This window comes from Bombus pascuorum, chromosome 14, assembly GCF_905332965.1.
Source record: "Bombus pascuorum chromosome 14, iyBomPasc1.1, whole genome shotgun sequence".
Taxonomy (NCBI): Eukaryota; Metazoa; Arthropoda; class Insecta; order Hymenoptera; family Apidae; genus Bombus; species Bombus pascuorum.
In genome coordinates, this window is record NC_083501.1 from 4,535,987 (window position 1) to 4,559,980 (window position 23,994).

The following is a 23,994-nucleotide window of genomic DNA, read 5'->3' on the forward strand; positions in this document are numbered from 1 at the left end:
AAGATTTTAAATTTCCAACTCTTCAATATCATCGATTCAAATTTTGAAATATCGTTAGAGCTCGAAACTTTTAATAGTAGATAATGAACTAGAAAATTAATCGTTTAATATACGATAACGCTATCTTCGTTCGCCAGTTCCTAAACTTTGAACCTTCGTTTAGAAACGAAATTTTCACGATAAAAATAGACTCATTGTGTATTACGTACAGATGCACGAAGTTACTAATTATTGAACTTCGCTTCGTAAACATAACCCGAAGAATAGTTTTTTTCTTCTATCGGCTCTTGGGATAAGCACGCGATTATTTTTCATGGAGAAACCAGTTTCATGTGTAAGAGATATTTTTCCTCGATGGCGTTAATCTTTCGGTGAAATCGATATTTAATGAGTCTAGTAATGCTTGTCAGGTTCAATGTTCTTCAAACGAATATTTAATTACTTCCGTCGTTATTCAAATTTTCTCTCTTAATTACTCACTGTATCATTGTAGTTTATTATACATAAATTCTGAAAAAATATTTTATTTCATTCAATTTTTACATAGTCTCAAATTAGAATATCTAAACAATTAAAAAAAGAATTGTTCACAAGATTTTCTCGATTTTCTGGATTGGGCGCATACTGTGAGAAAAATATATTGAAGCTTCTACAATCTAAATAACTCCGCTTGTGAGTAATTAAAATGCCACACAGATTTTGTAATCGCTTGCAGTTGCATGTTACTTAATTATGCAGTAATCAATGAAGAAAATTGTTCGCCGGCTTGAAAAAACTTCGATTTTTTGTTCGATCGAACAACCTTGTAAACAGCTATAATTCTTATAAATCGAACTACTCTTTGCAATTTTACAATCCATAAATATCGAAACTGTTCACCTTTCAAATTGGACCTTGTAACTTACAATTCATTAAATTTCTCTTATTTATCTTCTTTTTCGTATTTTAATTTCCACGAGAATTTGTGAATAGTATGGAACTATATCTTTTAAGTTTCTATGATTAATTCATCAAATTAAAAGCTTATAAAATTATCGTCAATTTGTATGGGAATATCTACTTATAGTGGAGACTGCATCTTGGAAACAGAATGAAGGACGCGAAAAGTGTACGCATCGGCTAAATTCGTCAGTCGTTGTCATAATTTACAGAATGATTCTGTCTGATTCTCCTTCCTTTAAATTCTCTCCTTTTAAATTCCTGAGGTTTTATTTTTATTTATAAAAATATGAATTTACATAATCATTCTCAATCCAATAATAAATAATAGGTATCTTATGTAAATTATTAAATAAATAAAATTTTATTGGTCTGTTTTAAAGCATGTGGGCCACAGTAAAATAATATTACAAATAAATATTATTAGAATTGTATATGTGCTGTAGAGTTGTAGAATAAAAATCTGACGATAAATGTTCTATAATTCCATCGTTTGTTCATTGAAAAATATGTCAAACGATCTTAGTTAATCGTATTAATACATGCTTCATGGTTACGCATCTTTTATTCAGCAGAAATTTCCATCTGGTAAACTTGAATTTGTCAAAGATTGCCGACTCATCATGGTCGCAGAAGAGATTTGATTTATGAGATTTTATGTTCTTGTGCGAGATCACGTAGTTCATCATGAATATACTATATTCTGTATTGTACTTCTCTTGTCGAGGCTAATGTTTCATTCAGCTACGATCGCATTACTAAACACTGAATCATATTGAAAGCCACGGCTTCTGGAAGATGTGCTTTTCCGAGGACATTAACGTGATCATACCGTTGTACTAGTTTCCGATGGAAGTATGTGACAGAATTTTATTGTTTTACATTCGAAAATTTATAGTAGCTGAAAAAATAGATCAAAGTAAATGAAACAAATTCTTTAGAAATCCTTGTGGCAATGCTAAAAAATGCAAGTGACTAAACCGGAGTTAATTATCAGAAGTTTCATTTACTTTGTTTCCTCTTAGAGATATAGCTTTATTTAATTAAAATATTAACAAAAATAAAATTAGTTTTAGTTAAGGCAATCGTTTTTGGTACTTAAGGGCTAAACTGTTCAAGGGAGGTCTTATTTTCGTGATGCCAAGATCAATGGCATGGCCGGTTAAAGGACAGGTCTGACATCGCTTCTTTTTGTTATTTGCGTTACAAATACCCTTTTCTTGACGAACGATGTATCTAGGGAAATAGTGGATTCGTTTTCGTTGTATCGTGGCACAAGCTGGCATTGTTACGACTAAGTCCTTCTTGTGTATCCTTCTTGCTGGTTCAGGGAATAGTCTGTCATTTACTAGATACTGCTCTAAAGAACCAGAAGATTTAGATGACGCTAAAGTATGGCTGGATCCATGGGTGTCAAAATAGTTTTGTTCACGAAATATCTCCAATTCTCTCATTTCTCTATCAGAGAGGTATTTCCTACTAGTTTCTTCTGGTAGTTTGTTTGTACAGACTGTGTCTTGATACTTTTCTGAATCAATATAAGTATCCCTTTCTAGTATAGATTTGGAATGTTCTAACTTATCCTTCTGACAACACTGGCATCCTGTGCCAGGTATTATCTTTTTACCCTTAGTTGCTACTTTTGAACTAGATTTAGACTTTTTTATATCAGGTACAGATGTTTTAGAGGTAAGAGTTCTTTTTACTACTACTTTTGGCTTCAAGTGTTTCTTCAAAGATACTTGAACTCCTGTGCTACATTTCTCTATATCTTCAGCTTCAGAACCTGAATATTCTTCACTGATTTCTGATTTTGTAGGGACAGATTTTGCTAAGTGATAGCTAGTTTCTGATTTCTTATCATGAGCTCTCAACTGACGTATGGAATCAGCTTTATATATATCCTTCTTGGCCATGAGATCGTGATAACGTGGTGATCTGTAACATGTCTCTGGACAGTCTCCTCCTCCTGCTTGCAAGAGAGAAATTCTGCTTCTGACATTGCGTAAGAATTGAGATCTAGGTGCATAATCTATTTTCTGAACTCTTCTCAATGTTTCACAACTAATAGGTGATGATAATGCTGACTTTTCACAAGTATCTTCTATCGTTATAGCAGGAGAGAAGGTATGACTCTTGCATCTTTTATTGGGAGAACGCGGTTTATACTGTGTCCTTGTGGATCTTAGCTGAGCTTTTTTAATTTCAGGATTACAGTAACATTCTTTGACAGGTTTTCTGTTAATGTTTCCCAAGCAATGCTGATTTTCAGAGTGTTTTTTTGAAGATATTAATATCCTCTTTGCTGTTGATGTATTAGGCATTGATACAGGTGTCTGTTTAGGGCTATTACAGAAATAATCTGATCGCAAGACTTCACTAACTCCACTAGAATCATTTCTTAATTTCCATGATTTGCTGTCTTTCTTATAAGACACGCTTGATGCATTTGCCTTGCCAACATGATTTTTAAAATTATCTCTGAATGTCCTACATTGAAAAATCAGATTATGAAGATCAAATTATATAAGTTTACATAGGATTATCATATAAAATATAATATGCAAAATACTTACAAATTTTCAGAATATAACTTCTTAATTTCGTCTTTAACTTTTTTAGAACTCTTATTTACTTGAGCTAATAAATGCCTGCTTTGTTTACGTAAATTCTCTATACGCTCGTTTAAGTTTTCACCCATATGATTACATGTTTATTTATTAATTAAATGAAGATTTTTTAATCGATATATTCAAGGATTTCCCATGAAGGATTTATGATTCATTTTATATTTTGTAAAGTATTTTTTTATAACATCCTCGGAGATGAATTAATAAACAATAACAAATCAAGAAGAATCGAGTATTCTGATTAGAATTTCTTGGTCACATTCAAATCCTTTTCCAGACCATTAATTATCTATCTTTACATTTTTAACTTCTCGAAATCATGAACAGTACGCTTTTGACTTCAAGATATCACAAACAAAATGTTTATTTTTATTTTATCAATTGAAGTTTACCGAGCGTCCACTGTAAACAGAGTGACGCAACCAGGCTTGCCATGATAATAAATACCATTTTTTCTTTCCACATTTCTTTCAAATTAAGTAGAAACTATTTAATATTTCACACATATCGCACATATTGAAGGATGGAAATTTTCTTACATTATATAATAAAGAACGTGTCCCAAATATATTTTTTGTTGTTAATTTTAGCTGTTCGAGAGATGTGATTGAATTTTGAAGATAGTGCTTTAATGCAGCCATGTTGGAATGAAGTATAGGACGCGGCGTACGTTACAATGTGTCGTCGTTCGACAAGTATTATCTAATTTAATTAGCCGTCTCGTGTTTTTTGTCGATGTCTCGTCCGGATATTAGTTTACGTTTCCACATGTACGAAATATGAAACTAAAAACATAATAATTGAATTATTGGTTCGTCGCTCACGACGAGATACTATAGGTTATAAACGATCGCGTGTTTTAATTGGAAACGCGCGTACCTTTCGAGTCCATTCGGTGTAAAATGAATTTCTCTGGAAACAACACGATACACGGTGCGCTCCCGCAATTTTCGGAATTAACGTCTCGATCGAGCACAGTTTCCACATCGAAATTCACCAGCAGTGATAATACTCCAGCAGAGCAAACCACTGTTTATACAACCGCTGCTGGCCAAACTCAAACAAAACAAAGTTTATTGGTAAGATTTATCATTGTTTCATCTTCGTTTATAGCTTTATTGCTTAATTATGTATTTTTCTAAAGGTAAATTCAACGAACAAGTATGCAGCACCGATATTAGCATGGCCAGATCCAAATACTTTGCTGCAGCTTTGCGAAAAGCAAGGCATTCAAACGATTAACATTCCTAATTATAACCAAAATAACACAATACTTAATGTCCAATCGAATAGTTTACCGGTAAGGATTATACCTAACGTGTATTTACCATCAACCTCACAATCGGATGTTATAAAACAGGAGTTGGATACAAGGACTGAGAATGAAAAACAAACATCTATAATGGTACAGAATTTTTCTTTTAGCCAATTAGATTGTCTATTGAGAGATTTATATAATTCTATGTAACGAAATATTAATATTGCAGCAAGATTCGCAAGTCCAACTTCAGCAACAAAGTGCCATGGCAGAGTATTTTCAAAAGTTGCAAGCTACTACTCTTCCATTAACATTGCAGCAATTGATTAAACTCCAAACGGAGCAGGTGAAAAAAGAAAAGACTGAAGAGGAGAAAGTGGAGCACACACAGAATAATATCCTCAACATTCCTAGTGTTCCAGTATTCAGAAATACTCATACACAAAATGGAAATAACACCTTCATAAATTCAGATCAATTGATAGTGTCCATAAATCCTAATGACCTAAATATTCAAGTAGAAAATCAACAGGAGACTGAGAATGCAGTACAGACTGTTAAAGTTGAACAGCAAATACAAACTGACTCGCCAAAAACCGAGAAAAAAATGAAATTCCGGGCGAAAACAGGAGAAATAAAAATCAGTGTTGCCATGGATGGTTCGACACTTTATTGTTGTCCAGAATGTAATTTAGCATTTCCGGATAAAACAGAAATTGAACAACATATACAAGCTCATATACAGGTATGTGTTAAAGTGTTCTAGTATTTCTGATCATGAAAATAAATGTAGTACACCAGTGTCAACTTCTTTTTATAGGAACGCAAGTATCAATGCAAAGAATGTGGCGCCATGTTGAAACGGAAAGAGCATCTTGATCAACACATGCGTGGTCATTCAGACGAGAGGCCATTTAAATGTCCAGTGTGCCACAAAGCGTTTAAAAGAAACGAACACCTAACGAGGCATTACGTTATTCATTCTGGTGATAAGAATTTCTCGTGTTCGGTATGTCAGAAAGCCTTCTCTAGGAAGGATCATCTGAACAAACACACTCAAACGCACCTAGGAATTAGGAGGAACCGAACGAAGAAGGATTCTTTCTTCGTGGAGCAAAAGGAGTCTTTTGAAAAAGCTACTGAGGTTTCCACGACGCCTAAACAAGAAGTGAGCTTTGTTCTAAAAGATGGGGGCTTTATGAAGCAAGAGCCTAATTTTCTGCAATATATACAGAATCTTCAAAAGGATCAAAATCTGATCCACACATTCTCCTCGTTTAAGGAGCAAGCAACGACCGTATTGCAGCAACAGGCAGTAAACATGAACGAGATTCTGCCTCAGAATACAAGGTACTTAATGCCGTCTTAGTCGTAAATGAGCTCGTCTAAATCCAAAGCAATAAAGGCTGTTCACGTGGGGCGTCGGGGTTAGCACAAAATAGAAAATTGGTTAGGCATATGTTAGGAATTGAAAACGTATTCTAGAATTCGAATTGTAAAATCTTTTGAAAAGGCAGCACTAGGAAACTGAGGTGCAATTAACAAATGAATATTCATCAGTGGTAGATTGTAAATTTTCATAAAAATCGGTGGTGATCGGGTCATTGAACTACAAATAGATTCTGGATGAACTTGAGACATTCATCCATTTTTTTTACTCTTATGGACAGTACCTTATGTTTTCACTTTTAGTGGACACATTATGAACCATAAATAAGTTCCGTCATTTGCATGAAATAGTAACACTTAACAATAGTCTACCATGAAGCCTGAATGAGTCTAATAATAAGTTTAGATAAATTAAATAAAAAAAATACGACGTTAATCTAAAAAGAAATGAGCAACCTATGTAAGAGCACACTAACCGTCTTATTTAAATTAGTTTTAAAGCAAATAGTTTGTTTACTGATTCTAGTCTACGATCACAGATGAAAGCCGAACGTAGGTCGATGAACTTGAACTTTTTATTGTGAATTGTAATAGGAAATCTTTTTTTAATTTTTTTCTTTTAATGATGTCGAGTTTCTTGTATATGTTTGTGACCTAGAATGGAGTACGTTTAAATGATAATCAGCAATCAGTAGCATCGAAATTGCCAATCTGTCGTTAGGTTAATTTCGAAGCGAGTACCAATAGCAGGTAATAACATACTGCCAATAAATATGGTTATAAAAGTTTGTAGAATAATTGTGTATATAAGTGCTATACAAATTTTACCTGATGGAGACTCAGTAGGTATATATGTTGTTTGATCTCTGATTCGTCCGTGTTCATCTTTATCAAGTATGTGTATATATATACATATGCATATATATTTTACATAAACATTCATCATCACTATAATTAACCTTTTATTTTTCTCTCTACTTTCTCATGCACGAATTGGGAAAACAGATATTTTTTATACATATAAATATTTACCTACCTTTCAGTAAAAAAATATCTTTACCATATGATCATTTTTTATTCTTTCCTTTTACAGATGGATTTTTTAAAGCAAAAGCAATAGGAATTTTTAACTGAAAGTTTTTTTACTTTTAATTTAAAAAATATAACTTTATCTTTTAGGAATTTTTTCTAGTAACGTAGCTTATATCTCACATTGCAATTCTGTATCACTTTTTGCAAAAGTTTAAGAAGTGATTTAGAGGAAAGGAAGATTACTTTGCTCAATGTTTCAAGATTTTTTGTTTCCTTGTACCAAAGAATATGTATCCCTTGATTAGTACTCTCGAATGAAAGCAGTATATTATTGTTTAAGTAACAATGTTTGATAGACTTTTTCTTATGTTTTTTTATTTTAGATTCGAAGAAGTTCCCATTACTTTTGACTCACTCGCGACTCATTTTTACTGAAACACACCATTATCCATGAAAGAGTTTAGCCACATTCTTCATTTCATACAGAACAAATTTCCAAAAAAAAAAAAAAAACGTGTTTGTTGCACGATGGATCTTTTATATTTATTCGATCATGTTTTAACTATGTAATAAAAAGGATATGATAAAAAATTGCTCAAAAATAATTTTGGAATGGAAACGGTAAATTGTCGAAAAACTAAAGTGAATGAAGTTTTATGAAACCAATTTTAATTCGTCTTAAAACTTTGACAAATAGAAAACTTTTATAATGGGACAGTCTTTTAATAATATAATAATATAGTTAATAAATTCTATATCTTTTCCATTATTTGTTAGATAAATTTCAAATATATTTTGATCTAGTTTTTTCTTTTTTTACATTGACTAGTTTTTTGACAATTTACTAAACTATCTATGGTGGAACATGCTTTTAACTATTTCCACGCGCTGTAGGTTTTGGAATATGTGATTACAATTTAATGACTAACACCTTTGAAATGTCTGCTTGATGCACATGAGATTAGAGTGAGTAACTGTGGATGGCGCTAAAGATAAGACTAATACCCCATTGTAATAGAACCAAAGATGTTCGCGAGAATAGCAGTATTTTGTCTCTTCCTCCTAAACTTCTTTCGGCTTCCTGTTTTACTTAGCCCTGGATGGTAAACAGACAAATATTTTCCTAAATTCTGATGCAGTTTTACTTACGATACAGTGATAAATAATATAATTCGTTAAAAAAAAAAAAAAAAAGGAATAATGCGTTGTTAAAAATCTATCAATAGAATTCACTGTCCTGGGTTACGAAAACAGCGCTAATCTTTCCACTAAAGTTAATGAAATAGTACGTAAGTTCTCGATGTCCACATTTGTGGCCATTTTTCGTGGATATCGCACGTAAGATGATACAATAACGAAGTATTTTAAAATAGTTACGCGTTTGCGGCAAGGTGTTACTCTTCGATCGATTGTTATGTATAGTAATACAATGATTGCCAAAAAAAAAAAAGAAAGAAATGAAAAAAGAAAGAAGATGAATGAAGAAAAAGTAACACATGTATTTTTCAGACCAAGATATTTTTGAATAAAATAAGTGTAAAGAAAATGTTTACTTGTATTATCTGCGATAGAATTTCATTTATCTGAACTTTCCATTTATTGGAATGATATTTTTATATCAAGTAATTCAATTCCTATTCGACAGGGATTGAACTTTAGTTTAATCTAATTTCAATTCTTTAAGTTAAAGATTAATGTAAGAATAAATTATATACGTGTAATACTTTTATATTATATATAATAAATTGTATACTATATACAATATATCCTAACATGTTTTACATTATATGCAATGAATTGACAATGTTTTAAAATATATATAATATTCCAATAGCCAATTCTTACTTGAATAGCTACCAAATAACAATCACAAGACAGAAGATTTAGAATTGAATCTATATACTTTGACAAATGACAATGAATCATTTCTTTTCTCAACAGAGTCAGATAAATGAAATTCTACTGTGTGTGCATATTATTTCAGCTCCTGGGATAATCATCTACATCTCCTTTTACTTCTCAATAATCTTTTAATACAAATGAAAGTCCATCAAGCGGTATAATACATGTTTCTTATAATTAATAAGCCATCGTTAATTATAATCAATTAACACGTATCGTATTATTAGTGTAAATAGCTCTAGCCAATTTAGAATAGACACCGTAAGTGATTCCTAAAAGTGACCCAAGCCAATCAACAAGATGACGACTGAGCGTCACCGGAAACTGGAAAGCAGTTCTCGGTGTAATGATCTCCACTTCTCGGTCTCTGTCATTTTCCACTTCATCCTGCAGTTCCAATGGTTCCAATGGTTCTAAGTCTTCCAAAGGTCGAATATCGTTTACCCAATCATCGTTTGACGATCCTAAATACGTGACTTTTAATTCAGACTTCTTTCCTGTATCTTCTTTGTCCTTCGAGTTCTGTTGCATTCGATTGGACCAGATTAATTTAAGCGCTTCGACGTCTGGATTCGGTGTATCCTTGGCCAAAATTTTCTCCACGTTACTCGTGTTCTCTGGCTTTCGAAACACGAAGTTGTACGTGGCTCGCAATTTCCCGAGCAACTTATCCAGTGGTTTTGCCTCGGTGTTAGTTTCTTGCCTCGGAGTGCTCGTTTCTTCTGGGATCGGGAACAGTCTCGTGATTTGTGGCTTCGATTGCACTCTCAACGTGGAGAGCTGAAATACAGATTTTTACTTTTATTCTTACAGAAACCTTGATAAATTAATATTGGTGGAGAGATTAATGTTTTCTTTTTTAAATTCTCTTTCTTTCTTCTTCAGAAGATTAAAGTATTTTTCTACCTCGACTAATTTATTTTGGAAAACTGATACATTAATTTTCCTACAGAGAGTTAATGTTCCTGAAGTATTAGGTTGTCCCAGAAGTTTCTTTCGTTTTATAAGGAAATAATAGACGCACAACATTTTTCGTTTTATATTACTTAATCGAATTACGCATGATACATTTTGTTCCATTATTGTTCTATTACTACAAAATGGATCATTCATAATTGAATTTAACGTTTCTTCGCCGCGGCAACCTAATATTTATCGAGCCTTCATACCGAGCGAATGATGGAAAATTATAAAACAATTTTGTTGACCAGATTTACATTTCTTATCATCCTCAACCACAACCGCAAACTTTGTATCATAACTTACAGAAATTTTACCACTGAATTTCTAATTTTAAAACATACGAAACACAAATGTATCCGTTATCTGGAAAGATGAAACCTAAGCAGACGTTTATTCTGCGTACTAAACATCATGATGGATGATGTACTATGAACTTTGAATATTTTACATATTTTTGCATCTCCATTTATATATGGTAAGTGTATGTATTTTCAATGCAATCTCGTCGGTCAATGTATAAATAAATAACCTGATACGTGAAAAAAAGCAAGAGACGAGAAGGAAGTAGAATCGTGATCGATAAGCGTGTGATTGAGAAACGAGGATAGAAACATATCTAAGAAACTAATTTATTGCGATACAAGTTTACATTTGCAGATAACGCAGTGCACTCTTGACCCAATCAGAATCGTCTCGACGAACTGGGAGACTGGTTACCATCTTTTAATCATCGTTCTCTAATCGTAATCTCTCAGAGTGACCGTAGTTTTTACACGGTTTACACAGCTCGTGAACGTTGTACCACGTATTGTTAAGCTTTGTTTTATTTCAGTTCACACGCTGAAAAGCTAGGAGGTGTGAATCCTATAGTCTCGCGGGTGTCGTAGCGGACAGTTGTGTTTGTTGTCGACGTGTTGGGGAGATAAACGATTTCTGCCAATAAATCGTCGAATAATTGTTCAACAACGCAGTTTTTTGTACCATCTGGAATTCACCAATAGTGTTGGTCTTGTTCTGGATCTGGTTTGACGCGATAGACCATTTCATAAGGTGCGGATCTTGAATGTTAAATTTTTTATTTAAATAATGTGATTCTTATTGAGTTGATTGGAAAATTCGTGGCGTTTAGTTATTCGGCATAAATTGTTGTTGATACATGTTCCAAAGATATAATTTCAAGGGAAGAGAAAATTAAGTTTTTTGAAGAAAAAGCGCTGATTCTACGGAAGTAGACTATTTTTCGTTTCTTCTTAAATTTCGCTACGAATTTTCTGAACGATGTAATATTACTCGCTTGATTTTCTAAAAAATAGGGAAACATTGGGATTTTATATATTTTATATATATATTTATAATGTTGGGTCGTAGATTTTTATGCTCCTATGAAAAATTTAAACATACATACAGTGCATACAATAAATAGAAATAGATACAATTTCCGAAGTGTAATTGTATTGGATCGAATAATAAATTCGTTTGTCTTTCACTAACGCGTACATGCATTTCGGAGAACGTAAAAATGCACGTATCGCGTTAATCTGCCGGAAATAATCCATGATTATAGACTGTTAGGTAACTAGTAATGGTTAAATAACGATAATTATGGATGGTTACGGTCACTGATGTTTCTCATTGATATGATGTTTTTATTCTATGCAACGTTGCATTAATGTTGCAGTAGAGGCTGTTTCAGAGGAGGTGAACATAAAATTTCAAGCTGAGTTCAGTATACAGAAATTGAACAGACACATTTCAAGGTAAGTTATTTTTTTTTAAAATTAAGTTAAGTTTAAATTAATCAACCACAACATTATATGATTTAGAAATAATGATAAAGTATAAAAGTATTCATTTACAAGCTTTTTAATGGAAGAAGATTTTTTCTTCTTTTCTAATAAAGACGACTTATCAATTGCAAAAATTTTGTGTACAGGTTATTTCACTAAAAACGGTCGCCAATTTGTACATTAAAGACAGTTAATTACGCTCCATACTAAAGGAAGATTCCTAATTGAAAAGGTAAAACAGGGTTTAAGATCCTCGTTACTATACAGGTTGTTACATAAATAAAAACACCGTGAAAATAATACCTTTTCTTCTTTTTTTCATGTTAATTTACTTCCACTTCAAGGTCTAAGAAGATACCAGAAGAAAGATGTTGCGATTTTCTCGCTTTTTCCTTGCTATCTTCGTGCTCATTGCACTGATGCATCTCTCTCAGGGAGAGACCACAACAGAGTTACCCTTCCTCTTGCAGAGAATGAAGCAAGGCCTTAAAATAGCAGATGCCAAAATACACAACACTGTGATCGATTTAACGACACACACGACTACAGAGACGAGTATTGCGACAATGGAAGAAGATGATTTTGAACTGACTAACAGGCAATTAATTGTAGTACCCGACAGATGCCCGTCCGGCTCTGATCTCATACGGGGAAGCTGTCGTACAAGAGTTTATTGAGATGAAAAATGTAAAATCGAGATTTGGAAACGTTCTATATATATATAACATACCATATACTTTTAGAAAATTCTAATAATTTACTTTCTTTATGACTTTTATCAGGAGTAGAATAAAATATAGTAGAGTCGGGATTTTGCAACGCCCTATACATCGTAGTAATATATTTGTACGAATATTCTGTTAATTCTGTTCTTTTATCCCAATTAAAATAAAATATATCAGATAGATAAAAGTCGATGTACACTTATATACATACTTTCATCTCCATTTTGAAACATCTTGTACGTACCAAAGATCGAGCAGCATCACGTTCGTTTATCTCAAAAGAGATTGAAGAGGAGACCGGATACTAAATGCGACATAATTATCGAACACTTGTTTCACGCGAGTTTCATGAAATTTGACAAGAATGTGCGATGACTTCATTTTGTTACTTTTTTACTTTATGGTTACTTCAAGGTTATGTATCCATTCCTGTCGGCCATATTGTATACAGGGTGTCTAATTGAAACGCCGATGATACCTCGTGTAAAAAAAAAGAGAGAGAGATGCGCGTGAAATGCGTTTGATTTTTGGGAAATTACGGCCGAGTGTTTCTTGTTTTTTTTTTTTTTTTGTTCTATTACTACAAAATGGATCATATATAATTCAATGAAATAATATAAAGCAAAAACTGTTGTGCATCTATTATTTTCTTATACAACGAAAGAAACTTTTGGCACAACCTAATACTTATTTGAGATGTAATTAAATCATTGGAATTTCTCATCTGGAAGAACTTTTTTTGAAAAATTTTGTTGAAAAATTAGATCTCTCGCAAATTATCAGGTGGAGACATTTTTTGAAAAGATTATTCGAAGGACCTAACAATATTTTAAAATCCTTGCTCAATAAAATTTTCCAGAACGATTACTCAGAGTTTTAAAATATAAACGATATTCGTTATGACGGAAGTAAGAAAGTTTCGCGATTAAACGACAGGAAGGTTGCGAATGTTGCAAACAGTTTGCCTCTCAGATTCCTTTCCTTCTTCTCTTTGAACTTCTTCCGCTACTTTCGTTACTTTAATCGAACGCTCGGAAATTAATCCCCTGTCGAAATCAAAGCTACAACTATCACTCTGTTCAATGAACCAAAACTTGCACAAGTTCCACCAAAAAAATCCAAAGAAAATCAAACTTTTCCCTTTATAATATTCCACCCTTTGAATATCACATTTAATTAAATCCAATAACTATAATGAAAAAGTAACGTTCCTTCGCGCAAGTTTCATTTTCTAACTTTACTTTGCATTTTGTATTTGTATGCATCTTTGCACACTTACACCTGTCATAAATGCATAAGTACTCGTAATCTACTAATTATTAATACTCGAATGATCTAAGAATCTAACGATGAGAAAAGGTATGGAATCCCAGGAAAATATCTACGTGTTACTAATGCAATTAAGCTATATGAAATTGTCGAATGTTTTCAAGAAAGATTGCAATTTCAAAAGGAGATATTAAAAAAAAAAAAAAAAAAGAAGAGAAAGAAAAAGGAAGAAACAAGCTAATTACTGACTGTGCATTTTGATGGATTTGTGGAAAGTTTGAAAATGCAGAAACACGCAGAGTGCGAATAATTAAGAAAAATGTAGAAAATATCCAGGGTATAGTAATCTCTATAATATTTAATGGATAAACCAATTTCCTATCTAGGTTCCATTGTTTTAATTATATTCATAAAAATGTGAATTTTACTTACAGAAAGAAGGAAAAATCCAAGAAGTAGAATCTTCATATCGTCTCAAGCTGGGTCAAGTGTTCCCTTTCGATGATTCCTTTGGTCGAAAGCGAGGTAACAACTGAAGGACCCATTGATTTCAAAATCCATTTATACGGACGTGCAATGCAGCGGCGTAGCGTCTCGTCGCGTCTAATTCGATCATAGCAGAGAGGCTATTGTTTTCTGTCCGCGCCTCTGCCTGCTGGACAAACCATTGACACGGTGTTGCCTAATGGAAATCGCTATTCGACACACGTAATGCGCTCCGTGGACTCTGCCAACTCATATTGTTCAACCAATAAACAATATCGTGCCGCGGGTCAAGGTGGATCGAAAAAATTCATGGGATCTGTGGTATGGGTTCGATGGTGTCGATGGATGGATCGTAGAACACGGCTCCTATATTGGGTAGATAAAAGTACATACGGATACTAGGACAGGTATATATACAGTGGCTATAAAAAGTATTGGCACGAACCCTTATTTTCCAACGAAGCGTTTTTTTTTTTTTTTTTATCAAATCTGCATTCCATTTTCATATATAGTAGTGAATTTTTCTAACCGTACGAGAGTAAATATATATACTTGGACCTAATTAATCAGAATAAACACTGCCGCTTAAAATTTTGTAGTAACCTTTGCTCTTTAGATGAAACGAACTTCTCCATATATTTTTCCGAGAAATAAGAATATTATAATTTCTAGAAAAGCATCTGAAAATAATTCACGTTCATCGCATACGTATGTAGGTGTGAATTTAAATTTAATATTGATCAGTATGATTTGGTAGTACTGGAAGATCGATAACGAAACACGATTCCATGATGTTTAGGTGGATATAATAAGTGGTTGGTAGAAGTTGCACACGGATGGCATTAATTAGTTCTCTGGCGTTCAGGCGAAAATTTCAGTTTAATATTGATCGGTTTGATTTGATAGTACTTGAAAGCGGATAGTAAAACATGATTCTATGGTTGTTCAGGTAGATATACATATAGATAAGTATCAGGTAATAATAGATGTTTGGTAGGAGTACATGCTATACATATATAATATGTATATTGTTTAGAAATAATTTGTCTCATGACGTATAGATGTGGATTTGATCTTCGTTTGATGGATTACAGCGAGCTTTGATTTGGGTACTTAATATGTATGTATTATGTAGATTATAGGTACGTATGTGTTCCGTTAGTTGATACGTATGAGTCAACGTCGTAACACGCTTTACCAAAAAATCGGACGTGAATCAACTGCATTGTATTCGGAATTATTGAGTCATCCTACGGATTCTTGTGGTTTTGCATCCTTTTTAACTTGCAAACGTACACCGCCCTCTTGAAACTTTGATACTTTGATGTACTTACGTTAGTTGCACTTGAAAATGGTATCTTCATAAATATTATTAAGAAAATGGGATCTAAAGGGAGACTTGTTTTAATAATTGGATCAAATATATTATAACGAGTACTTTATTTTATATATGTTGTATATTTTTGCATATTATGTACATTCTGTGCGTTTTCGGATCTTTGAAAATCCCATAAATGGTATTTAATATTTTGCATCCTAAGTTTAATCTCGCGCAGTTTGTGTGTTTTTAGCGATTTGAATTTCCTTTTCAATTTCCATTTTAATTTACAAATGCACGAAAATCCGCGATCTAATTATAACTAGACAACAACTACGGAAATTCATATTTTTGAAAGCATAATTAAAAACGTAGAACCTCGGTAGAAAATCGTTTTTTACCCGTTAAGTAATTATGGAAAGCGCTATTATGTACCTTGGACATTTTATATGTTTCCTCATAACGTATGCATTCTGTGCAATTTTTTGCATTTCAAGTATCCCACAAACGCATAAAAATCCGCGTTCTAATTGTAACCGCTAACATCTATTCTATTTTCGATATTTCATATTAAATTCGCCATTTCATATAAATCTTACGCGGGTTTCCTGCATTTTTACATATTATGCATGCATTTTGTATATCTTTACACCTTTAAGCTTCCCATAATTGCGTAAAAATTCCCGATCGATTAATCATTTATCGACACATGTCATAATGTAATGTTACGTTAATGTCGAGAATTATGGGGAATAACGCAAGGGTAACAAGGGTCTCAGGTCTTTGTTCAGCATGCTCGAAGGGTTGTCGAGATCTCGAACAGCCAGCGATGTTCTCATTCTCGCGTCTTCTCTCGTCAACTCGTTTCGTTCCAGCAGCTTCGACAGAATCTTCTTCAGCTGTGGTCCGATACCACCCTCCGCGGAACTTTGTAGAGTATTGAGAACATCGTCAGAGAAACCTGTGTATTTCCCGAATCCCTGCTTCCTGGCATCTTTGCTCAACGAGTCGTACAGGTTGGCGAGTTGCTGAAGAGTCGCACTCGGTGGCACCTTTGAACGTCTTAGGTAACTGCTTAGGCTTGGCCTTGGCACTTGCGTCACCTTCTCGCCTAAACGTGTGAATCTGTCGAGCAATTGGTTGAATTGGAAAGATTAGAAAGTTAATATATTCGGTAAATATAATTCAATATTGACTTGGATTTTTTAACGCGTTCAGTCCAGTTTATTTTATAATTTTGCGCTAGGAGTTGTCAGAGCGTAGTATTGATTAATATTGAATTCTTGATAGTTTATTTTATGATATATTCTTTATCAAGAGATTGAAATTTTCCTTAGTCTTGGGTCACCTTTGAATTGTTAATTAATTTTCTTACACAGTCTTCTACTTTGATTAACTAACTTTCTCTCGTATACTTTATTTCTTTTTTCTCGCGAATGTTTTTAAAACATTATAGGATTTTTAACGATCTATTAAAAAATCGGATGTTTTACTTATTTTTAAATAATACTTCCATTGTTACAAGTTTCTTTCGTCAAATTTCATTTTGCTTTAACTTTCTATCAAAGAGGGAAGATGCTATTGATCTCGTCTCTTCTCGATTATTTTGTCAATTTTTAAATTCTCATGATATTTGAAACGTCAAATATGGACACGAAGTGGTAAATTATTTGATTGAATTATCGTCGAAATCTCAGATGTAACGTAATAAAATTTTCCATCGAGGATAGACCTTTCAATTTCGTAACGAGTATTTGTACTCGAAGCATGCTTGTATCTACATTTAGTTAAGCAGACTTTTCAATGAAATTTGAATTGATCTCAGCAACTGAACGTCGAGCAGTGACAGTCTTGTTACGGCTGCTGCATTAGACTATGTTTATTCTGCATTAAGTTTGCCAAAGTAAATTTCAAACTCGAATGGGCACCCGTTCGATCTATAAACGTAGCACATTTGCTAGACGTTTCTGAGATATCAATGCTGTTCCAATATCGAAGTATTCAAATTTTTCTCGGAACTTATGACTGCTAATAATACGAAACGAAGTCTGATAAAAGAAATACACAGGCTACAAATACATCTCGATTTTTAAAAACGAATTACGAATTTAATTTAATTCTGGTTTTATCCTAGCACTTTGTTGTATTCTATTTTATTAGTAAATCTTTGCACCATCGTCATTTATTATTTGTTTACGATGATTATTATTTTCTAGTTAGCTCTATTTCTCATTAAATCAAACTGTATGTACCTGCTGCGTACCAAATTGCAAATTTTTAAAATACCAAGCTGCTTCATCTCTGTATCAAGTTTGTCTTCTCTTTCCAAGAATCTCTTCCATTTCTTATTATTTATTATCATTTCTAAATAAACCAAACTGAACGTTTCTTCAAAATAAGATGAGATTGTAAACGAAGATGTTGAAAGATAGCAATTTTTGGACCTCCTTGCGAACGAAAAATTCTCGCAGGATATTTAAAAGCGTCTCTCAAGGGACGAAAAATGTTATTTTACCCGAAATGTGATGAGAAAGTTGAAAAAAAAATGACTGCGAGAGATGAAAAAGCGGCAGCGCTGAAGATTTTCCGTATATTACATTTAATCTTAATTTTCTTCGAATTCTGATCCAGTTACAGAATAATTGTTCATCTGTATCGACATAATAATTCCTCGGCGATTCTGCTAATAAATCAATTACAGTTTGAAAGCGAGTAAATCTGAAGTAGCAGCAGATCGTTGCTATGTGAGAACAATGGGCAACAATGATATTGTGGTACTTTGGATTTGCTCGATTCCAAGTTTCAATTGATTTATCGACAGAATTTTCAAGGAAATATTTCATAAATAGTTCAGCATCTTGAGAAGATGAAGTTTAAGCGTAGGGTAAGTTTGATCGCTGCCACTTTTTCATCTTTGCACTCATTTTTTTCAGCTTTCACGTTCCGGATAAATGCTAATAAGGTATCTTTTCCTTGACAGATGCTTTCAAATATCCTGCGAGAACTTTTCGCCCTGAGAAAGGCAAAAAATAGCTATTTTTAACATCAAACCTTCTAAAATGCGATAAATTGCCTCGTAATCAAAACGAGAATTTTTACACATTTATGAAGAATTAAAAAATTCAAAAATGCATAGGGTACGTGTGATAGAAGATACCGTTGCCCTAGTTCTTAACTCTTCTAACTGTATCTCTCAACGATGAAAATTCTGCTTGGGCAGCAACGAATATTCAGTTCTTTTAGCTCCTAACTCCACGTAATAATGTTAAACTTCTTAAACTTTAAACTCGGTTTTCTCGTATTAAAAGCTCGCGGAGATAGAACAATCAAGAACCTAAACGAGGATATAGAAAATAGCTAAAGTACATTGTTCGGTATAATATTCGGTAGATGAAGATCTTCTCTACGTGAAAATGTGAACTTCTAGAAATATCCGCAGTCTGTTAATCAAGTACCTAACAAACGCTCAGCAAATCCCTTTCTTAAACCCTACCATCTATTTCTCTGTCAAAAAGCGAATAAACTTTCCAACGAAAGGCTTCACCTTGTCTCGTCCTCCTCCTCTTCCACGTTCTCCATGGGAATCCCAGCCACGCTTTTCGATTCCTCGAAATGATCCGCGTCTGCGAACTTGGACGGTTTAGGTTTCAAGATCTGATAGACATCCTGCACCACGCTATCGATAGTCGGTTCTTTCTTCTTGTCGACGTTCGCAACGATCGATTCGGGTCTCGTGGAATCATCAGGATCGCTCGACGCAGTCGTCGTTTCCAGCTTCGTTTCCGTGCCCGTAGGAGACCAGGAGATCCATTCGTGATTCTCCTCGGGGACTTCTTGATTCGTTTCTTGCACGGCGTGCACACGTTCCGGTTCCTCGTAATTCGTCTCCGGCGTCGCGTAGTTGGTTTCTGGCGTTTCCTCGTTCACCTCTGGCGACTCTGGCTGCGTCGAGGGATCCTCCATCGATTGCTGGTCAATTTCACCTGGCTTCGACGTCTCCAGCGCCACCAGAGTCTCCGCGCTGTCTTTCGACGATTCTTCCGCCTTGGAGACACCTGTTCTGTCCTTTGACGCCTCTTGCGTCTTCGATTCTTCCTCTTTGTCTGTCTCGATTTCTTGCGTTTTCGATTGCTCCGTTATCCTCGTCGATGTTTCTTCCATTTTCGCGTTTAGCGTCTGTTCGACTTTGTTCTTAGCAGCCTCGTCCGCTTTGTGTTTCACGATTTCCTGCGTCTTCGATTCGTCCATTTCGTCGGTCGACGTTTCCTGGGCTTTGGAATCTTCCGTCTTATCGTCGAACACTTCTTCGACCTTCGACCCCTCCACTTTGTCTTTTTCCGTTTCTTGCGCGTTTGATTCGCCCGTTTCGCCTGCCTGTGTCTTTTCTGCACTTGGTTCTTTCAACTTGTCGTCCGTTGTTTGTTCTACCTCAACTGCCGAATCTTCGGTTTTATTTTTCGAAGTTTCCTTAATCACCGATGCTCCTGTTTTGTCGTTCGACGGGTTTTCCGACTTGGATTCGTCCTCCTCCCCCTTTGACTCGTCCAAGGATTGGGATATCGCGATACTGCATATGGTCGGAGGATCTTGAGAAGCAGTCTGTTGATCTTCGGCTATGAAGCTAATGGGTGAAGTGGAAGGGCTTTCTGTGAAGGTGGAACTCTGCATAGCCTCTTCTGATCGAAGAAGTTTTAATTGTTCGACGGCGTAAAATATCACCTGCGTTAGAGAAGCAGATCGTTTTAACGAGAATTCGATGGATTTGATATTTGTGGAAATTTTGAACCTCCACATGTGTTTTAATATATTCTTCTGATATTAATATTGAATTCACAATTAGCACGTATTATTATACATATATTATATATATATACCTCTTTATAAATATCAATAGTAAATTAATAATTAGCCTGCGAGATGACTATAAATTATTATATAATAAATTATTAACTAACATTTAATTTTATAACAACTTAGTTCTGTATTAATGTATAAACTAATAACAATATCTCTGTTTAGTGGAGATATTTCGTATGAAAATATTTGTTCATTAAGCAGCGTTACTTGATATAATTAACGATTATTCTCACCTGCATGGCTGCCGGAAGATAGGAATCCGAGTAATCCGGCTTCGAGAAGGCTGGTGGATTCCTAAGGATTCCGCAAATAGCCTAAAAGGAGCAGTTATAATTATCACAACTGTGTCGTCAAAAAATATAAGCAGAAGCTTTTACATAAAGCTCAAAGGAGATTCGTGCACAGGTTTATCATATCGTAACCCGTGTTCTACTTTGGACATATCTTATTAAACACATTTTATCGCGTTTTTCGTAAATTTTTCCACCTCTAAATTTTCCGTAAATCTAGAAATATTCACGGTATGATTATAAAGTACAATAGTACAGCGATAAAAGCAATTAAATGTATCCGACGTCGTGAAGAATAATTTTAAGCAGCAAATAAGAAGATCTGGCAGAAATTCGTGAAAATATATCGGAAACTATGTCTGGAATGGAATGAACGACTTCACGGTTACTTTGAGGGATAATTAAGAGGGAGGAGCGAGGGAAAAGTTCCGGCTTCAGAAAATCGTCAGCGACGATTCCTGGAGAAACGACGAAACGACACGAGAAACGGCTTAAACTCCGGTGAAACTTGTTCGTGAGTTGGTTAATTAAAAGCCGACCTTTTATCTGCCTCCGAACAAGTAACTTTCGGTTTACCCTTCTTATCGTAGCGCTAGATTTTTGGGAAATGGCGGAATCGGTCGATTAGCGCGTCACGGACTGGCCAATGAAAATTTAACGAGAACGTCGTGTTTGACGTTAATTCTGCCACTTTGCAAGCTTCAGTCGATTGAAACAAACTTGCCTTTGAGAATCTAATTAAAATTTAATAAGGACCTGTTATAAAATCTGTTTCACAGTTTCCTCTGATTGTCTTCGTAATGGGAAATATCGACGTTCTTTTTCATACTAGAATTTCTTCTCGATAGATTGTTTCCAGTCGCATGAATCGTTAGAATAGATCGTCAGCGATACGTAAGTGAGACGATTGGGATGAAAAACAGACAAAAATAGTAGAAAAGTATCCCTTTTAGTTGCGGTAACGCAAGATTTAGAGGGTGAAAACACCCCTTAAGAGGTAACTCGAAAACGGTTACAGATGAAAGAAGATTTTGTCGACAAAGATCGAATGGCTTCTAACATGTTTAAAGAAAATGCTGTGACCAACGAACAATCTTGAAAAATGTATAAAAAATTCCTTATCAAAAGGCTCCTTACGTTTATCAGTAAACTCGAACAGATGTTACTTCGCTGAATATTCTACCTTACAAAATACAAGTTGATAGATTAAGCCGATAAAGTGGATCAAACAAATACGAATGAAACAATAGATTTATGACAAAATATCTGAATCACCTGTCGAGCCAGTAGAAGCACCAAAAGGCAGCCAATAGTCTTCATATTGCCTCCTCAAATTTTCAAACTGCGGAAGAGATCTCCACTCTCAAACTTGTGCCAAATCCGCCAGACTCCAAAAGTGCTTGGGGAGTACTTAAAAAATACTCCAAAAATACTGCAAAAGTGCTTCGTGAACGTCTGAGATGTTTCACTGATTTCAGGCTATCGTGTCTTATTCGTTGAAAATGTTTGTGAATCCGCGTCAGAGCGTCGTCGAAGAGCAACTGGAGGATCGAACCGGTCCAGGCGAGAGCTCGTTTCGTCCGATTCTTCGATTTTCCACACTTTGGATCAAGGTTCGCGGCCGAGCGTCACCGCCGGACTGGTCTCGAAAAAGGCTTGTAACGGTTCCATCGTCGCACTTGTACATTCTAAGCCGCGAGTAAAGCAAGCAGAAGTGTTAATCGGAGGAGGAAGAGAACGAGAGTCGTCGGTTCGCTCGCGAACGTGAACGCGTGACACTTGAATTAAGTTGCACTCGGTATGCGTCGCGTGTTCGTGAACCGAGCCTCGGTTTCCCGCTATGCAACCGCCTTCGAGGATCGTTCTCCTCCGGTTTCCGGTTCGAATAGTGCGCGAACGATGACTCGTTTTGACAGGTCGATGGGCGGCTCTCGTGAACTTTGGGTGTGTTCCACTTGGTGAGTTGAAAGGAAAGGAACGATAAAAATATTTTGTTTTTATACTTTGAATGCATATTATATTTTTGCATATTTTAAATCACATTTGTAGGTTTCTACAATTCATCGCGAGGAAATTTCGTTTGAAAAATTATCCCAATAATTGTGTCACGCGACGAATATTCCGTTAAAATATATTAACATTTGTTGGATAAAAAGGTTGAATATTTTCGATATTTTATTTCTTCGTTCTTCTCGAAAAGGATAGAAATCGAAACTTTTCCCATTAGCAATTCCTTCATTTTTCTGTACGTTATCTATTACGATAATAAGTAATATAATTTATAAATAAATAATTCCAATCTACGGTTGTATATGTGAGAACAGAAATGCTCTTTAGAATTACAATTGTATGAAAAAGATACTTCGATCTGGTTAGTAGAAGCACCATCGTGATTAAGTGAACATCATTTATTTTTATTCAAATTATAGTATCAAACTGGAGCATCAATTTATGAAAAATTATACCTATGAAAACGTGAATCTTTAACGCACAATATCAAATCCCAAACATTTATCTTCCATGATTTATCTTACCTCGGCGTCCTTCATATCTGGAACCTCTCCGCTTCTTTCTTTTTCTCCCATTTCCTTTAACAGCCAACGCTGTATTTCGAGATCGCGTTGCCGCTCGTAGAACGTGTCTGGGCGAAAGTAAATCACAGAAGAACGATCCCAATGATCGTGACTTTCGTTCTCGCAAGGCTACGACCTTGGACAAGGCCGTTGCGGCAATTTCACGGAGGCGCAGAGAAAAAAGACGGGAACGAGCGAACATTGTTGATGACTGCACCTTCAAGGCGATTGGGTTATGGATCCCGGTTGAACGCGATCGTGAAAAGGACGACTGGTTCCCGACATGTGACTGGATCTCTATTTGTGGATCCATTATTCGTTTCTCTTTTACGAGATTCCTCTTGGAATTTAGGAATTTATTTCATTCGATATATTGTATTTATTACATCGAATTTATTATATCTATTAACTTAAAATTTACAGATATGTGAAATTTTATTTTTTTTATTATTTTTCTACTCCTTTTGTCAAATATATTTAGATCGTTGAAACACACGCGATGCCTGTAACGCTATCTGACAATTCGATTAATAAAATCGATCAAGGGACGATAAGAGAAGAAAAGATCGCGAATGA

The 23,994-nt window shown here is 34.7% G+C and overlaps 4 protein-coding genes and 1 long non-coding RNA gene across 5 annotated transcripts; 2 read left to right on the plus strand and 3 right to left on the minus strand.

The window, feature by feature from the left end:
• Positions 1-1,275: 1,275 nt before the first annotated feature.
• Positions 1,276-4,130, minus strand: LOC132913890 (uncharacterized). Its single transcript, XM_060972533.1, has 2 exons — positions 3,516-4,130; positions 1,276-3,429 (listed from the first exon to the last, which is right to left on the minus strand). Exons 1-2 carry the CDS (start codon positions 3,638-3,640, stop codon positions 2,016-2,018), a joined length of 1,539 nt encoding a protein of 512 aa, XP_060828516.1. The 5' UTR covers positions 3,641-4,130; the 3' UTR covers positions 1,276-2,015.
• A 65-nt stretch (positions 4,131-4,195) lies between these two features.
• LOC132913891 (zinc finger protein 37-like) lies at positions 4,196-8,800 on the plus strand. The gene is made up of 5 exons (XM_060972534.1): positions 4,196-4,648; positions 4,714-4,974; positions 5,057-5,572; positions 5,648-6,177; positions 7,632-8,800. Exons 1-5 carry the CDS (start codon positions 4,472-4,474, stop codon positions 7,681-7,683), a joined length of 1,536 nt encoding a protein of 511 aa, XP_060828517.1. The 5' UTR covers positions 4,196-4,471; the 3' UTR covers positions 7,684-8,800.
• A 458-nt stretch (positions 8,801-9,258) lies between these two features.
• On the minus strand, positions 9,259-14,488 carry LOC132913909 (uncharacterized). Its single transcript, XM_060972570.1, has 2 exons — positions 14,327-14,488; positions 9,259-9,930 (listed from the first exon to the last, which is right to left on the minus strand). The coding sequence occupies exons 1-2, from the start codon at positions 14,360-14,362 to the stop codon at positions 9,352-9,354; spliced, it is 615 nt and encodes a 204-aa protein (XP_060828553.1). The 5' UTR covers positions 14,363-14,488; the 3' UTR covers positions 9,259-9,351.
• LOC132913913 (uncharacterized) lies at positions 10,837-12,593 on the plus strand. Its single transcript, XR_009659481.1, has 4 exons — positions 10,837-11,163; positions 11,792-11,870; positions 12,047-12,132; positions 12,245-12,593. It is a non-coding gene; the product is annotated as an uncharacterized LOC132913913 (long non-coding RNA).
• A 1,313-nt stretch (positions 14,489-15,801) lies between the features above and the next one.
• LOC132913889 (enolase-phosphatase E1-like) lies at positions 15,802-22,520 on the minus strand. The gene is made up of 4 exons (XM_060972532.1): positions 22,121-22,520; positions 20,789-20,869; positions 19,243-20,417; positions 15,802-16,823 (listed from the first exon to the last, which is right to left on the minus strand). Exons 1-4 carry the CDS (start codon positions 22,163-22,165, stop codon positions 16,442-16,444), a joined length of 1,683 nt encoding a protein of 560 aa, XP_060828515.1. The 5' UTR covers positions 22,166-22,520; the 3' UTR covers positions 15,802-16,441.
• Positions 22,521-23,994: the final 1,474 nt, after the last annotated feature.